Source organism: Sphaeramia orbicularis, chromosome 9 (genome assembly GCF_902148855.1).
Source record: "Sphaeramia orbicularis chromosome 9, fSphaOr1.1, whole genome shotgun sequence".
Taxonomy (NCBI): domain Eukaryota; kingdom Metazoa; phylum Chordata; class Actinopteri; order Kurtiformes; family Apogonidae; genus Sphaeramia; species Sphaeramia orbicularis.
The window spans coordinates 8,186,071-8,204,777 of NC_043965.1; the positions used below are offsets into that span (position 1 = coordinate 8,186,071).

The 18,707-nt window shown below is 35.6% G+C and overlaps 1 protein-coding gene across 1 annotated transcript; it reads left to right on the forward strand.

Annotated features, from left to right (window-relative positions):
- The first annotated feature begins 11,645 nt into the window (after positions 1–11,645).
- fgf17 (fibroblast growth factor 17) lies at positions 11,646–18,387 on the forward strand. The gene is made up of 5 exons (XM_030143939.1): positions 11,646–12,035; positions 12,142–12,178; positions 12,356–12,533; positions 15,518–15,624; positions 17,919–18,387. The coding sequence occupies exons 1-5, from the start codon at positions 12,004–12,006 to the stop codon at positions 18,207–18,209; spliced, it is 645 nt and encodes a 214-aa protein (XP_029999799.1). The 5' UTR covers positions 11,646–12,003; the 3' UTR covers positions 18,210–18,387.
- The last annotated feature ends 320 nt before the right edge of the window (positions 18,388–18,707 follow it).

Sequence of the window (18,707 nt, forward strand, 5' to 3'; positions counted from 1 at the left end):
GTGGCATGATCAGCGTGTACACAGTTTAAATTGTATATCGTTTTTTTGATTTTTGATTTGTCTTTATTTTCGATTTTGCACTTCTTTTGCTCTTGTGTGCTTCTATACTTTGCTGCTGTAAACCTGGAATTTCCCCTTGTGGGACTAATAAAGGCAAATCTTATCTTATCTTACCTTAAATGAGCTCCTCAAATACATGTTTCTGCAATGAGCATCTACGATTTTTACATTTTGTTTTTCTGATTGTCTAGGCACATCTTTGAAACCATATACTGTTTTACAACTGCACTTACACCAAATGTTTGTAACTGAGAAAAATCCTAAAATAAAGTTGGATTTGTATTTATTTAGCGCACATAACTAATCATCTGAAGAAGCAGAAAAACACTGGTTATATATTGACAAAAGACATGAAAAACCCTAACTTTAACTTTTTTGTGTGCAGAGAGGAGCAGTTTAAAATAAAGTGTAAACTGTGCTAAAGTCTTTTGTTCCTTGCTTGGTTGTTTCTGAGCATGCATATTTATTTCTCATTCTCTTTTCTTCAGATACAACAAGAAAATACAGGAAATACGTAGACAGTCTTATCCCATATCCTATATCGGTAAAGTTTTGCACAGATGTCCAATGGAAACTACTGTCTGATAATTCGGAACAAACGCATCCATTCATCCTGACATGTTGAAGTAGTTTATAAACCACCAGAAGTAAAATGACATGATGTGATTGGAACACACAGTTTTATTGACAGTCATATTACAGCCAAGGTTATAATAGTTTTGGATTTTTCATTATAGTTTAGCTTTATTTAGTTTTGACTTTTCTCCCCTCTAATTTAGTTAGTTTTAATTCGTTTTAAGAGCAGGTTTGCTAGTTTTAATTAGTTTTGTTTTTTTCTAAATGCTTAGTTTTAGTTTAGTTCTAGTATTAGTTTTATTTATTTAGTTTTTTTATAACTATTCTTTTCCTCGCCGTCAAATTCAAATAAATCCCAGACAGGACTCTGCTGCTTTCTCCCAAATTTAGTCTCCATGTTTCCAGGTAGAGTGGGGACCAGAAGACGACTCTAAACCACAAGTGGCAAGAAGTGACGGACCATGAAGTGCCGTATGGTGCCGTTAGATAAAATTGCTCAAGTGAAATAAATCGATTTCATATCAATCCAACACTGACAAAGACGAAAACGAAGGGAATTTTATCCATAATTTTTATACGTTTTAGTTAGTTTTGTAAACACACAATACAGTTTCAGTTAGGTATTGTTTTTTCTTTTAATTATAGTTTTTATTTATTTCAGTTAACGAAAATGTTTTTTCAATTCTAGTTTTCATCATTTCATTAGTTTTCGTTAACGATAATAACTTTGATTACAGCACATGGAAACTGTAGTTTGAGGCAAGGCAAGGCAAGGCAAGTTTATTTGTATAGCACATTTCAGCAACAAGGCAATTCAAGGTGCTTCACGCAGGACATTGAAATAAAAGAAACAAAAAGAAACACATTTAAAACATTATAAAAGAAACATATAAAAGGTGATTAAAAACAGCGAGTAAGAAAACAACACATAAAATCAAAATAAAATAAAATAAAATAAAATAAAAATAAAAACACACACATATTAAAGTAAAAGTTGCAGTGCAGAGTTTCAAAGAGAATATAAAATTTAAAAAGTCAAAGCCTTTTAGTCAAAGGCAGCAGTGAACAGGTGAGTCTTTAACCTGGATTTAAAAGAACTCAGACTCTCAGCAGACCTGATATTTTCTGGTAGTTTGTTCCAGATATACGGAGCATAGAAACTGAACGCTGATTCTCCATGTTTAGCTCTGACTTTGGAAACACAGAGCAGACCTGCACCAGATGACCTGAGTGGTCTGGATGGTTCAGACTGGACTAGAAGGTCTCTGATGTATTTTGGGCCTAAACCATTCTGTGCTTTATATGCTAGTAAGAGAATTTTGAAGTCTATTCTCTGAGAGACAGGGAGCCAGTGTAGAGACCTCAGAACTGGACTGATGTGGTCCACTCTCTTGGTCTTAGTGAGGACTCGAGCAGCAGCATTCTGGATCAGTTGCAGTCGTCGAATAGACTTTTTAGGCAGAATTGATGAGTTGAACATCACAGATATTTGCGCTTGTTTTCGCTGAATTATTTTTTTTTATAAGATCCAAGTTGTTCCACTGAAATGTGTTATGACTTGAAATGTCTTGCATCTAAGGAAAACAACCAAAAAGCCAATTAAAAAGGATATTTAATGGATGTTTTTGTTTTTGGTATGGATCTTTTAAATGTCCCATGAATAACCCATGCATAATATTACAGATTTATATTTATTGTCCTTTGCCCAAACACCAGCGTGATCAATTAAATGATAATGAATTCCTCTGCAGCTAAGGTTCGGACTTCAAAGCAGCAGTATGTGTGTTACCACCATTTACAACAGTCTTTGCCTTCAGAAAGCGATCTGGCTGTGGCATGACCTTGCATCTAACCCTGTTAGATATGCGCCTTGAGCATGTTCATTGCTCAGTGACATTTTGCTCCTTAAAAATAACACAGATGCTGGGCCCTGTCTGACTCGAAGCCTCAGTGTAGCTGGACAGCACACAGCTATTTTCATTACCACCACCCCTTCCAGCCCTTCAACCCCCTCTACCCATCCCCTTCCTCTGGGTGTCTATGCCTGTGAGAAGGGCAGTTGTGTGAGTCACTTTATTAGTTTTGAAGTCTGACATGTTCCCAGCTTCTTGGCCTGTAGATGAAGCAGTCAAAGCCTGTCTGCAACTGGTGAGTGTTAATCACGGATCAGCAACTCGGGTTTCACCTGTCGGACTTCCCAGCGAACAGGGACTCAGGGGGATTTACACAGTCTGGTCACCCTGACAGTGTTGTCTGTCACCTATTAGCCCGTCCGTGTCCTCTTTACTTATTCACCCACATCACTCTGACCTGCATTATTACTTTTTAGGCATCATTACACGTTTTCACACTTGTACAGTTTTGCAGTTTTGCAGATTGCTTGTCCCTTTCACCATATAACACAGCTTTATCCTGTGATTATCACATTAAAACCACTGGTATGCGCGCATGTGTGTGTGTTTGTGTGTGTGTGTGTTCAAAGGCTTTGCAGGGTAGCACTCATTATGGATAAAGGGGGTGGGGAAACTGCTTCAAATTTATTGCCCGCGTCAGCTGTGTCAAATTTGGCAAGCTCAAATGGTCAGCTTGCAAATGGCAGGGCGATACCTAAGGGTCAGCAGCCTTTGTAATAAGCACAGAGTTGTACATTTTCAACCGCTTAATCTATACGTTGGCTGTTTATCCGTGTAAAAAAATGAGCAGAGAACATTCACAGATCTGGGCGTGACGTTCCCAGGCTGCTGAATGAGTCGTCTGACCTGATTGTGGGTTCGGGTGGCGTGAAGAAGAGCCTCGCTGCCGCTGATGAGGAGCCGGCTGCTCATCCAAGTGAATCCTCGAGTCTTTTTCTTTTATACTTTTCTCTTCTTTTGATCATTCATAAAGAGGACCACCCACTTTCTGAACCCTTGCCTCTATTTTTGCAGGGTCAGAAAAGAGTGGCCAGTTGCTCTTTATGGCGGAGATTTTTACGATGTGGTCAGAGCTGTTTGGAGACCACCAGTTCTCCTTTCACTTGTCCCTGGAACTACAGTAGCCCCGAGGAAACCCTGAGCTGTATGGGAATGGACTTCACTGTTTTGAAGTCTCGGAAATTTTGGCAAAAAGCCTGTAAAGCAGTTTCCCCACCCGTTATTAGTAAAACTACTCATTTTTGGCAACTTGAATGCCCCAGTAAGTTAATATAAAACTGGCTTTGCTGTGAATGTGTTGTGTACATTCGCAGAAAAAATTATTAGACCAGCCTTGTTTTCTTCAACTTCTTGTTCATTTTAACCCTTTCATGCACAGTGGTCACTCCAGTGGACAGTTCTTCTCCAGCTGTTCTCTTGTATATTCAAGGATTTTGTTGTTTTAGTTCCATATCAGCCAACACAGTGGACACTTATGCACCATCCCATAATACACTGACATTCATACAATTACTGTAACTTTGCTGTTCTAGATAAATCAGATCTGCACTAACATGTTTGAGTGTTGAAGGGGTGGGATTAAACAAATTAGACTTCCTCCCACTCCTTTTTGAAAGTGCAAATGAAGTCACGTATATGTATAAGTTTTGTTTTTTGGTTTTCTTCCATGAACTCTTATTACCTGTTTTATTTCTAAAGACTAAGTAAGATTACTTTGTCATGTTGCATATTCGAAATAAACTAAACTAAGAAAAAAAAAATAAATTGCTTGTTATTGTTACTAAACTGCAATTCACTGTTTTTTTAACAAAAAAGTTGGGTGTTTTTTTTTTTGCATATTATTTCCATCAAGTGAGTAATGACTAGTATTTGAGTTTGTGAAAATGTGAGAAAACAGCAGACTAGCAGCATTAAAAATGTTTTTACTTCATAGTTTTCACATGATATATCAGTAAATCCATGTTTTTTTGCTTCAAAAATGAAATGTTTGGTATCAAGCGGACATTTTTGGAACTCTATGAAAAATAGGTTTATGAGAAAATTTTCAGTCGCATTGTATTTTTCATGCCCAAAGATGAATAAAAACACTCAGGAAATAAATATTGATTAAGGTTCTCATAATTCATGCATGAAAGGGTTAATGCCTGGCACAACTAAAGGCACATTTTTTTGGACAAATATAATGATAACAACAAAAATAGCTCATAAGAGTTTAATTTAAGAGCTGATATCTAGCCATTTTCCATGTTTTCTTGATAATAACCAAAATCACCTCAGTTCTTTCATCAATATCTATGGCATTGTACTGACAGAAACAGTGCTTTTAGGCATTCCATGTTTTCTTTTCTGTCTGTTTTAGTCACATGATACACACAGGCGTTTGTACTGGATTACATAGTCATTGTTTTTGATGACTTTTGATGGTCTAATATTTTTTTCTCCAACTGTATCTCCCACATAACATGGTGCAAAATAGCTTTACAGTGAATTAAATAAATAAATTCGTGGACATGTGTTTCACTACAATACATTTGACACACCATATATCCTTCAAATAGGTGCAAATTAAGAATTTTTTTTAAACAAACATCAATTTTACAGGTTTGACATGCTCAACATGGCTCAGATCTGAAGCGACAACCACCAGATTAATGCAAAAGCTGCAACAGAAAATGTGGAAACACACAAGTAGATGGATGTGCTTCTAGTTCTGATCTTTAGTGCGAATGGTAAAACCCCAAATAAATCCAAACCTCAGTTTTCCTTCAGAGCAGAATATTTTGAATCATGTTGTAAAGGATGTCAAAAGATTCAAGTTGCTTTTCAAGATTTATTACTGTACTTTAAACTCCAGCTCGTCCATTTATCTATATTTGGTCAAACATTTTTTAGTCCACCCTCTCTCAGTTCATTCTATGTCTTTTCGTCTGTGTTGCTGCATTGATCATTTCCCCTTATTACAAAATATTCTGCAAAAACAAACGCACAAAAAATGATTAAACCCACCTCTCTAATTTATATTATCTCATTTATCTTTATATGTTACACCAATAATTTTCCTTTGAGAATTTGGCTCTGTTTAGTGCAGACGTTCCTCCTTAAAAGATAATTATAAATTATAGATTCAAGCACCATGCCAATGCTATGTTAGGATCATTCTTTTATTGAGCCTATTGTATTCATAGAAACAAACAAATATACTGAACCCCAGCTCGCAAACCTCTTCTTTACAATGACAAGACACTCTGATTATGTTCAGGTTTTTATATATTTGCTGAAAAAAGTCACTTTTTATTCACATATTTTTATTTTTTTTAATTTTATTTTTACAGTTGTTCTGAGTCTTTTGATCTATGCTTGTATTTTACTCTGTTATTTTGGTTTTTATTTATTTTTCTGTACAGCACTTTGGTCCACTGAGGGTGTTTTAAAGTGCTTTACAAATAAAGTTGGGTTGGATTGGATTGGACTTTTTCTTCAGTTTTCTCTATTTCTGATATAATAACCCTCAACTTTAATCTGAGGTTTTATGAAAATCCACATGATCAGTGAATTAAATATAGGAAAATACCTTATTCATACTTACAAAAAAAATGCAAAATGCAGAGGATAATATTATTACAAATAGTGATAAAACACTACAGAAAGGTTAAATAGAAAAAAATTCATTTTTGTAATTGCCACACTGGGTCTTTATGGGTTAAAAAATATATATAAACACAACATTGATGTGTATTTATGATGCTGATGGGGAACACTCATAAGTAGATAATAATAAATATTAGAATCGACTTTGGAGTTTCTTATTTTACCTTCAGCTGCTCCTGTTTTTAAGTAGATGTCTTTGATTTTAGTTAATCTTTATCAGTTTTACTTTTCGGTACTTCTGATATGGCATTGTATGTTTCAAATATTTTGTGTTTTAAATCCATACTTCCATCTTATTTTACCTCCAGCTGTTCCTGTTTTTAAGTAGACGTCTCTGTTTTTAATTCGTCTTCGTCACTTCACACTTTCACATTCAGCCAATCCTATCATCAAATAAAACATCAACTTGTAACGACCCCATTTCTACGTATATAGTGTGAGTTAGTGTTCCAGAAACTTAACCTGTTTAACCCTGACCATATTTTCAGGGGAAAAACGCCTAAAAAGACATACCCAAAGTAAATGAAGAATTACTTATAATACTTATAATAATAAAGTTCATATGGATGTTCTTGGTGTCTATGGACATTTAGAGACCTCACAGAATCTATTCCCATTGTCTAAAATATTGTATCTATTACTATTCCTGAGTAAACTGTATCAAACTTAAAGAGAAATTAGAGTTTTTTATCCTCGCTTGTGTTTTTTTCAGCTGGATTGACGATGATATGCATAAATTAATTGTTCATGTCAGAGATTTTTAATAGCGTATATTTCACCCCACAAAGATTAAAAATCATGTTTGAACATTAAAGTTTGCACTAAAATACACTTTTGATGTACTTTTATTAACATTAGGGTCTAAACTTTGAGCAAAAGTTGAAAAAAACATCCATTGTCCTGATCTATTATATTTTTATAGTAGATGAATATTAATATAATTTTTTCGGCCCATGGGTGGGCTGATAGGGCTAAAGGGGTTGACTACTTTAGAATACAATTTCTGTATCTCTATCAGTTTGTGATGTAAAATCTTTCAACTGGTGTGAGGTCAAATACAGTGGTGTGTAGCATTATCGATGTTGATTTCAGCTGGAAGCAAAAAAGTGAATAAAGGCATCAGTTTGTTTTATAAAGAGGTGGGGCTGTATATGTGTAAAAGAACAGTGGTGACTATGAGGTCAAAGTAGATAATGATGGTTGGGAAAAAGTGGAATAACTTAGACTTATTTCAAAAATATAACATGAATCGCACAAATAGCACTCTTCCATGCAATGATAATAATAAAATATGACATCCACTGTTGAAAAACAAGTATATGTCAGTCATCCCAGTAAAAACAATGACTCCGATCGAAGGAATAACATCAACAGAGTCACCTAAACCTTCAGGTGTTAAGATCAATATGTTCTCATTATCGTGTCTTCTGGCAAAATTCACCCCTCCAGAAAATGGTGGCATTTTCTCAGTGTCCCCTGGAGGTAATAACGATGCATGTTTTAGTGTTTTACTTCATTGCACTGTTGCTAAATGAAAAGTGTCATGCAATTCATTAATGTTTCTATTTTACTTTAGCTTTAAGGTCAATTGCATTCACTTTACTGTGTGAATCAGCTGACATTTGCAAACCATCGTCATAGTTGTGCAGATTATAGGAGTTTATTTCTTACAATTATGTGTTATTTTCCTCTTTTACCCTTTACTTTACAGTGTAAACCCATATATTTATGCTGTGAAGCTGGACACACTGCAAGGCCTGTACAAAAAAAGAAAATTAAACTCATTATTGGGTTAAAATGTCTTATTTCAAGTAAATTATCTGCCAGTACAGTAAGAAAACTGCACTTATCAAGTTCTCTTAAAATAAAAAAATATTACCTAAGGATTATAGAATTCTACAATACTTATTTCAAGCACCACATACTTGTTTCAAGTCTTCATAGTAAATTTTTTTTAACTATACATATCTATAAAAATATATATCTATTGAGTCATTACATCTTCATAAGACCATATATATATTTATGGACTTATGAATATGTAATGACTCAATAGATATGTATTTTTAGGCAAAACTGCATAAAACAAGTAAAAATTTCTTGAGGGCAAATAGTTACTGTGTCCGCCACACTCATCCCCCAACAATGGTGCTTGTTTTGTTCTAAATATTGCTTAAAATTAGTTGTAATATCTAAGTGGGGTAGTTCAGGATGAAAACTCCCTGTAACAAGTCAAATAATCATTACAAGATTAAGTCTCAATAAGTAAATAAATCTAAAAAATTCAATCCAACTTTACTTATAAAACACTTTAAAACAACCAAAGTAGACCAAAGTGCTGTACAGAAGACTAAAAGCACAATAAAAAATTAATAAAAGCATTTAAAAAATGATCTTTCAAGATAAATATTCCAAACTCATGTCAGTTTATCTAAGTCAGATATTCTTTTTTTGCAGTGCACTATTATGAAGCATCCACAGCCTGTACCGTTTCCATTAAAACATTTCAAAAAGTTGTTCATTTCTTTTATGTGGTATTGTTGTGAAAGATATTGATGTTCTCTCGTTGTCTGGTTTGTTGGTTTGGCTGTTGGTTTTCGTCATGGTTTAAATCTGTGTTTTTTGTTGACATGTATAATTGCAAAATTAATAAAATGTGGGAAGAAAAAAAAGTTGTTCATTTTTCTGCAAACACAACAGTCCCCTTCTTGTTTGTGATAGTTGTTCTGTTTGCAGTTATTTGTCTAAAAGGTTTGCACTGATTTTGAGCATCTTTAACATCTCTAATTTGAAATGTACCTTGCACAATGTTCTTTTTTGTTTACCACCTGCCTTTTTATCATGTTTAACATAATAAATACTGTCACTGAGGCACGTGTTGGGTTTCTTTGTCCTGCCAATGAGGTTAACCCGTAAAGACTCAGTACTTCTATTGTGGCAGTTTACAAATTAATGTTTCTCTCTATTTAACCTTTCTTAAGCAATTTCTCACTATGTATTATAAGCTTATGCTCTGTATTTTGTGTGTTTTCAGTGAAAATCATGTACTTTACTATATTTAATTCACTGATCATGTAGGTGATCAATAAAGATCAGATTAAAGTTGAGGGTTACTATATCAAAAATAGAGAAAACTGAAAAAAAACCTGACATTTTCAGTAAAGTATATCAATAATGAAACAATAAAAAGTGCCTCCGTCCACTGTCATTTATCCAACTCCATGGGCTTTACTGTTTAATACCTGTTGATCCTCTAATCCTATTAATCCATGTAAATAATTGGTGTAAAATGCAGTTTATCATCTTTTCATAGTCATCAGATATGACCCATTTGGACGTTCAGCGGCTCCGTAGTTACCGTTGAAATGCTGACATCTTCTACAACATTGATTCACCAGTAAAGACATGGAATTGGATCAGCGACGGTGGATGGTAACAATTATTTTATTTTCAGTTAATAATGTATTTTGCAGAAAAATGTATCTTTTTCTTCAGTTTTCTCTCTTTTGGATATTATAATCCTCAACTTTAATCTGAGCTTTAATGAACATCTACATAATCAGTACAATGAACAGAGGAAAATACCCGATTTTCATTTAGAAATGCAACATACAGAGCATAACATCAGAGTAAATGGTGATAAATCACTTAAGAATGATTAAAAATAGAGGAAAATTCATTTGGGAACTGACACAAAAGCAGCACTGGGTCTTTATGGGTTAAAGCAGTGGTTCCCAACCTTTTTTTCACTCGTGACCCCATTTTAACATCACAAATTTCTGGTGACCCCAGACATTCAAAACAGAGGCATTTTTTTTTGCTAAAATTTATTTGTTTTTGGTCATGTAATAGTTTGCTATACTATGTTGCAAATAAATGTTAATTTTAGACAACATTTAGTCTATATAATGTATATTATTATGGATGGAGGCAGTAAAGCCAGGTGTAGATTACTGCACAAAGTGAGAATTTTATTTTCCTTGGTCAGGATATGTACAGTCAGTCCAGCTTGGATTTACAAGGCTGACAATTAATACTGAACAAACCATAACTCAAACTATGAATTATGAAAGAGCTGCAGCATCTGAAACTGACCACAATGAACATTTAACAGATAAACAGAACCACAGTGCTTCAGTTTCAGCTTCAGTTTGTCGTGTCTGTTATGGACTGGGATGGTCTCTGTCAACTCACCATATATTTTTTATTAGTAAGTTTTTTTTTTTATTATTATTTTTATCAGTTACTAGAAATTTCAGGTGACCCCATTTGAATTCCAGGCGACCCCACATGGGGTCCTGACCCCAAGGTTGAAAAACACTGGGTTAAAACAAGGCAAATTATCTAACATTTCTAAATCTAAGAGGGGTTTTTTTGTCTTGAGGACACTGTGCATAAACTTCTTTACAGACACCTCCTTCGTTCAGACAAACACACACTCAGTTGATGGACCATGCATCATGCTGTTAAATCACAACCTGCCCCCCCCACTACACATCACTCTTAATGTCTGTTTAGGTTTCTGACTAAAACAATATTGATTGTTGTCAGATGATACAGGAGTAGAACTGATTGATGGATTGATGGGATGACAGCATCTTACAATCAGAAGCCTTCACCACTACCACCGCCTGCTCCTGCCACCCACTCACAAGTACATCAACATGTCAGAGATGCCTAACTGCTGGGCTTTTACCACTTTATTGCCTCAGACTGGGTGATGGTGACAGTGGGGTCAAAAGAACGTGAGAAGGGCAAGATGTGGAGGCACGTGAAGCTTCGCGTTTCACTCAGCAGCAGCTATGAAAATATAGAAACTTGTAGAATACCATCATCCTGCTCCTGTGTTGCATTTTCAAACAAAGAATTGGGGGGGGGGGGGGTTACAGGTTACAGACAACGTGGCTGGGTGAAAGTGTCCTGCATGTCCCTGGATGTTGATTGCATATCATGCAAAGATGAAACAGGCCTTTTGTCTTCATGATTTGTTTTGGGCTCTTTTTACATGAGCTGGAAGTGTGACCAGTTAGCATGAGATAAAAGGGAAGTGTGGTGGTGATGGGGGTGGGGTGGGGGGTGGGGGTGGGGGTTAGGGAGGCAGTAGTTTCTTTAACACCTAATTGCCACACCCACTAGGTGCCATTAGGCTACTGAGTTTTAAATACAGAGCTGCAGAAATGATCTATATTCACAGCAGACAACAGGCTCAGGGCTGCACCAGGTCTGTTTGGTGTTTTTAACTTTACATGAACTTTTCTTTTCTTTTTTTTTTTTTCCCAGCCTGTGCATATGCATCTGCAGAGGTATTCTCATTGCATTCTGCACATGGACCTCTTTCTATTAAATCACCCTTAGGGGTCCGGTTGCTGTGCCCACCCACAATAGAAAGATTTCAGGGAGGGACTTTTGCCTTTCAACATTTAACTGTGGGCAGCCTGAGAGCAGGGACACAGAGGAGCTTCTCAAAACCTGGAATTAACCCAAGCAGGTTCTACACACTGAGCCGGGGATATCTGACGTTTTCCCCCTGATGATGCGCGGAAAAACAAAATGATCATGGATGTAGGGGGACCTGCTTTTGATGCGCTCCACGGATCTTCTGGAAAAGGCTGTAACACTCACACAGTTTGTTCAGGTTTTTGATAAATGTGAAGGGAAAAGAACTCCAAAGTGGTCCTATCAGATCAGATCAGAGACTTTTGGTGTGGATGGACAGGTCAGGGGGTGCATATGCAACACGGTGTGGATTTATGGGATTTATCTGCCTCAAGAATCCGTTTCTTGATCGGATGAAATAAGAAGAAGAATGTATGGAATAAACCAGCGCTGTATTTACATGTAAGGCGGCTCTTATGGCTGTAAAAACTCTCATAATAATATAATTGCAAAAGAATGACTGTGTATTCTTTCTAAAAAAACTCTTTATTTAATGTCACTTCTGCAGATCGTTTCATTTTTTCGTGCTGTGGTGCCATGCTCAGGTAAGCACATTTCCAACTTATTATAAGGGAGAATTTTCTTTTTAAAAAGTTGCGCACATTTTATCAGACAAAAAAATACACACATTTAGTTGCACATAATTGGCTACACGTTTCTTTTCCCCCAAATTAGAGAGAAAAAAAAATTATGTATTTTATTTTTCCCTATGCATAAAAAAGGGGGAGAATCACCCGTCTCCTAATTTTAACCAGTATGTGAGGACGCAGGGCGCAGTGACGGACCAGCTCAGCCGCAGACAGGTCAGGGTTTACCAGCTCTACAGCCGCACCAGCGGGAAACACGTCCAGATTCAGGGCAAAAGGGTCACCGCCACAGCTGAGGATGGAAATGTGTACGGTAAGATCTGACCCCAGGCCTGCTGTTAACCTTGTAAGACATTGTGCGTTGGTTGGAGTCCTATAGGTGTTGCATTGCATGACTTATTGGAACAATTGCACCCTTTAACTCTGCAGGCTTGTGTGATGATTGTGTTTATTAACCCTTTCATGCAAGAATTATGAGAACCTTAATCAAGATTTTTTTTCCTGAGCGTTTTTATTCCTCTTTAGGCATGAAAAAAAAACAATGTGATTGAATTTTTTTTTATAAATCAACCTGTTTTTCATGGAGTTACAAAAATGTCCACTCAGCTACACCATAAATTTTATTCTTCAAGCAAAGAAACATGTATTTAAAACCCAATATCATAAAGTGATATGAAAACAGAGAAATGAAACCATGTTTAATGCAGCTAATCTGATGTTTTCTCACATTTTAACATATTCTAATACTAGTTATTACTCGCTTCATGGAGATAATATGCCAAAAAAATAAATATTAACAATTGATTTCCACTCAAGAACCAATCAAGAACAGCAAAGTTACAATAATGGTATGAATTGCAGTTTATGAGATGATGTAGAAGTGTCCACTGTGTTGGTTGATATGGAACTAAAACAACAAAACCCATGAATATACAAGATTAAAGCTGTAGAGTAACTGTCCACTGTAGTGACCACTATGCATGAAAGGGTTAATGCAAAAAAAAAAAAAAGTGAACACAACAAAATAGGGTGTAAGGATGCAGTCTGCTGAGACAATAGTTGATTGAAATATAGCTGGGATGAATTTAATCTTGCAAAATCCACTAATTCTTCTAATTTCAGAGCTGATTTCACACTGACTTGATTCATAACTCAGCCAAAACCTTATTTAACCTGCTCTCCTCAGTATAGGACAAGACTTTCACAGTTTTACTTGATTAAAAATGTGGTCCACTGCAAAGAATATTCCATAAAAAAATAAAATAATGTATCTGAATCAACAGTTTCATTATGCTGTTTCCAAGTAAGACAATTATTTAATGTAAAAAGCCAAAATAGTTTCTTTCCTGAGTCTTGGGATGAAGTTAATCTTGCAAAATCCATAAATTCTTCTAATTTCAGAGCTGATTTCACACTGACTTGATTCATAACTTAGCAAAAACCTTATTTAACCTTGGATAAGACTTTCACAGTTTTACTTGATTAAAAATGTGGTCCACTGCAAAATATATTCCATAAAAAAAATAAAATAATGTATCTGAATAAACAGCTTCATTATGCTGTTTCCAAGTAAGACAATTATTTAATGTAAAAAGCCAAAATAGTTTCTTTCCTGGGTCTTGGGATGAAGTTAATCTTACAAAATCCACAAATTCTTCTAATTTCAGAGCTGATTTCACACTGACTTGATTCATAACTTAGCAAAAACCTTATTTAACCTTGGATAAGACTTTCACAGTTTTACTTGATTAAAAATGTGGTCCACTGCAAAATATATTCCATAAAAAAAATAAAATAATGTATCTGAATAAACAGCTTCATTATGCTGTTTCCAAGTAAGACAATTATTTAATGTAAAAAGCCAAAATAGTTTCTTTCCTGGGTCTTGGGATGAAGTTAATCTTGCAAAATCCATAAATTCTTCTAATTTCAGAGCTGATTTCACACTGACTTGATTCATAACTTAGCAAAAACCTTATTTAACCTTGGATAAGACTTTCACAGTTTTACTTGATTAAAAATGTGGTCCACTGCAAAATATATTCCATAAAAAAATAAAATAATGTATCTGAATAAACAGCTTCATTATGCTGTTTCCAAGTAAGACAATTATTTAATGTAAAAAGCCAAAATAGTTTCTTTCCTGGGTCTTGGGATGAAGTTAATCTTACAAAATCCACAAATTCTTCTAATTTCAGAGCTGATTTCACACTGACTTGATTCATAACTTAGCAAAAACCTTATTTAACCTTGGATAAGACTTTCACAGTTTTACTTGATTAAAAATGTGGTCCACTGCAAAATATATTCCATAAAAAAAATAAAATAATGTATCTGAATAAACAGCTTCATTATGCTGTTTCCAAGTAAGACAATTATTTAATGTAAAAAGCCAAAATAGTTTCTTTCCTGGGTCTTGGGATGAAGTTAATCTTACAAAATCCACAAATTCTTCTAATTTCAGAGCTGATTTCACACTGACTTGATTCATAACTTAGCAAAAACCTTATTTAACCTGCTCTCCTCAGTATAGGACAAGACTTTCACAGTTGTACTTGATTAAAAATGTGGTCCAGTGCAAAGAATATTCCATAAAAAAATAAAATAATGTATCTGAATAAACAGTTTCATTATGTTGTTTCCAATTAAGGCAATGATTTAATATAAAAAAGCCAGAACTGTTGCTTTCCTGGGTCTTGGGAGGTTAAAAAGTTTCGATTGGAGGCCATGCTTCAGACACTGGTCCCTGACAGTACTGGGGGCCCATGCTGGGGCCCCTTGTCCTTGGGCCCCATCAGGAGTTTCATCTCCAGCCTGCTCGTCCCTCCCTCTGTGAGCTGTTTTCAGACCTGTATGTTAATTCACTCCCTGCTGTATCCATGAAGCCATCGTCTGGCGAATTAGCGGCTGATTAGGCCCAGTCTTTTGTCTTTGCGCCCCCAATACACACTGTTGTTGTAATGCCCAATGGCTATAATTAACTGCAGGATAAAGTCAATTGGGGATGTATATTCTACTGTTAATGTCCTGTACTAACATTTATTTAATCATCTGGACTTAAGTCAGTGTTTGTCTTTTGGTTCTAATTGACACAACTGATCATAGAACTAAAATATGTAGATGCATTGTGAGGTTTTTATTTAATTTTTTACAGTGGACTGCTAAAAAATGTAGGTTTACATGTGTAAAAAGTACTCCAAGCTGCCTCCTAATAGTATCAGCTGTGTGATGATCAGGCAGATGTTATGTTAAACTGTATTATTTGCATTTCTTTGACTCTTTTCTCTTTTCTTGCAGCTCGACTCTTTGTTGAGACAGATACCTTTGGCAGTCGAGTGAGGATAAGAGGTGCAGAAAGTGGGCGCTACCTCTGCATGAACCGGAAGGGGAAACTAGTCGGAAAGGTACAATTTGCATTTCTGTTACTTTGACACTCCGGAGTTTTACATTTTGAAGCAGTTATTTGACACAAGAAATAAGAAACAAAGAAATCAGTGAATATTATTGTAGAGTCAGACAGATATTTTTCACTTCTACACCCACATATGAGCTCAGTCTTACAGTATCTGTCTGGTTCATGTTATCAGATCAAACATCCACTGAAACACACACTGTCCAGCTCTATTGTCACTGCAGTTTCATGATGTGTCAGTCATCCCAGGACATGATGTGCTGGAAAAAACAAATCCTCGGTAGACTGAGCGGTAGTCCCTGAGTCTTATTGGCTGCAGCTGACAGCGACTAGGAAAGTACACTCCCATCATATGTGTGTTTTTGGTCATAAGTCAACTCTCCACTTCCTCCGTGGAAATGGAAAAGATAGATTCACATATCTGGCTGACATGACAAGTCATAAATCCATTTGTCATCATGGCTGAGATGTGTTAACACTGTATCTGTGGTGATGTCTGTTCATAGATAACAATGTGCAAACAGAGGGTTGATGAATCTTCACGTGCATGAAATACTGTGTTATGTGTGCGCTGTTAAGTCCATATTAAGTCTCATCAAAAAGCTAAAATGATTAGCTGTAAGGTGATTTTTGTTTCAGAACTGCTGCAGTTTTAGTAGCTATTGTCATACACAAACTTTAATGATGTTTTTTACATCCTTACAAGTTATCTCCTGAACCATATTTTTAGTTTATAAGGAATAGTGCAATATTTCTACATGAGGGCTAAATAAAAACAACATTAGAACATTCTCGAAGCAGCTGAAAGTGCAGGAAATCACTGCTCCCAACTAAGAATCAATGAAACTGCTGGTGAAATCAGGTGTTGTTTTTAATAATGCAAATTTGGGGTTTAGTAGAGATGATCGAATCAAAGTGTAATGGGTGAATTAGTCAGTCTACGCTACTGATTTGCACAAATTTTGTTGCATTTGGATCAAAATGCTGCTGTAGATTAATATTTAAGGACAAAAACACTTAATAAAAAGTAGTGCTGCTTTTCTTGACAGAATTTTACCTGTAAATTAATATTTTTAATATTATATTAAACATTAGTAATTGGTAAAGAAAGTAGTGTTTACAAAATACACGGATATGAGTTAAAATTAGTTTATTCAAGTGTATTATGTCCCTTACAGATGTTAAAATCCATTGAATTGTTACCAGACCCTGCAGAAACAATACTATAATGCCGTTGTAATTGAGTGAACAATGAGTATAAAGGTGTTTAACTGTGTAAAAAGTAGTGTGTTGGAGTTTTCTTGCATTTTAGGCTGTAATATTCATGACAAATGCATCTAATTAAGGAAATTTACTCAGTAAATTACAAACTTTTAGATGAAAATAGACATTTTAAGTTTCTATCCACACAAAAATAAAGCAGTAGCAGCAAAAGTCTTTGGCAAAAATAAAGTTGAGTACAAGGATGACTGTGTCCACTAATAAATGAAACTTCTCATGTGTTATTTCATCTGTTAAAAGAGAAATAATTTCTCTTTAAAGGTGTGAATTGACTAATGTAACTCACATTTGATTATTTAGCTCCTCTATGATAAATAATAATAAATACATAAATTATAGTTTTTGCATAAAAACAGGAAGAGAAAGATAATACAGTGACATAGATATGTAGAAAAAGGTCAACACCATCAGTGATACAGTTCAATATGATGTTGTAATACTTAAATGTGGTTACGTATTTACAGTGTTGGACATGATTACTGGACCACAAAGTGAAAAGTCAGGGCTTTCATGTGTTCATCTGAGACAAACATCTTGCAAAAACATGTGAAATGTTTGCTTTTTTAATATAATAAAGACATCACTTAAATCAGGAGTGTCCAATCCTGGTCCTTGAAGGCCGGTATCCTGCATGTTTTAGATGTTTCCCTCTTCCAGTCCACCTGACGGTCATTATCAGGCTTCTGCAGAGCTTGATCGTAGACTTATCATTTGAATCAGGTGTGTTGGAAGAGGGATACATCTAAAACATGCAGGATACCAGCCCTTGAGGACCACGACTGGACACCCTGACTTAAATGAATAAGTATAAAAATCTAACTTTCTCATAAACAAGTCACATAAAAATGTTAAAGAAAAACTCTATATACAGTGAGTAATCCAACAGAAGGTCATGTGGTGTTGAAATTCGACAGAAAATCACTATTTCCAAAGCTATGTATCAGACATGTATGTTGAAAATGTGTAACTTTACGCTCATGAAATGTTCTCCGTGTCGTCACGCAGCCCAAAGGCCGGAGCAGGGACTGTATCTTCACAGAGATAGTACTGGAGAACAATTACACGGCCTTCCAGAATGCCAAGTATGAAGGCTGGTATGTGGCTTTCACCAGAAAAGGGAGGCCCATCAAAGCCTCCAGGACGAGGGAGAACCAGAGAGAGGTCCACTTCATCAAGAGGCTGCACACGGGCCCGCCTCCCTTCCCCAACACGGACCAAAGCAAACACTTTGAGTTCATACGGTTTCCGGCCACACGTCGGGCGAAGCGGAACAGGAAATCACATACCTCTTCCTAACACGCAGGAGCTGAACGGACTGACGACAAACCGCAGTATAGGAGAAGACACAGATGCAATTTTATTTTTGTATATTTTTGATAGTTAAAAGATGACTGAAATGGCATAAATCTAAAGTAATATTGCTGTACAATGATCATGTGTAAATACTGAAACAGAGTAAAGCAGATGCATTATATTTAATGGTCTGTGTGTATGTGTTGGCTGGTGGAGAGGCAGCAGTGTTGGACTCGATATAAGCTAAAATACATTTGTAGGATGAACATATTTAAGTGTGTTTTAAATGCTGCAAGAGGAATACATTAAAACACACTAATTACACATGTAAAATGCAGTTTCAAAGACCATGATGCACAGTAATCCTATGAAATGCCTTGTTTTGACTGATTTAGTAACTATACGTTAGTAAATTTATCTGTGGAATTTGACTACAAGTACTGCACTTAAATACAAATCTGAATTACTTTTACTTTACTTGAGTATTTCTACTTTCTCTTT

Coding starts and splice junctions, on each gene's coding strand:
- fgf17 (XM_030143939.1), top strand. CDS start 12,004: ATGTATGGAATAAACCAGCGCTGTATTTACAT. Junction 12,179..12,355: donor TGCTGTGGTGCCATGCTCAG/GTAAGCACATTT, acceptor TGCATAAAAAAG/GGGGAGAATCACCCGTCTCC. Junction 12,534..15,517: donor TGAGGATGGAAATGTGTACG/GTAAGATCTGAC, acceptor CTTTTCTTGCAG/CTCGACTCTTTGTTGAGACA.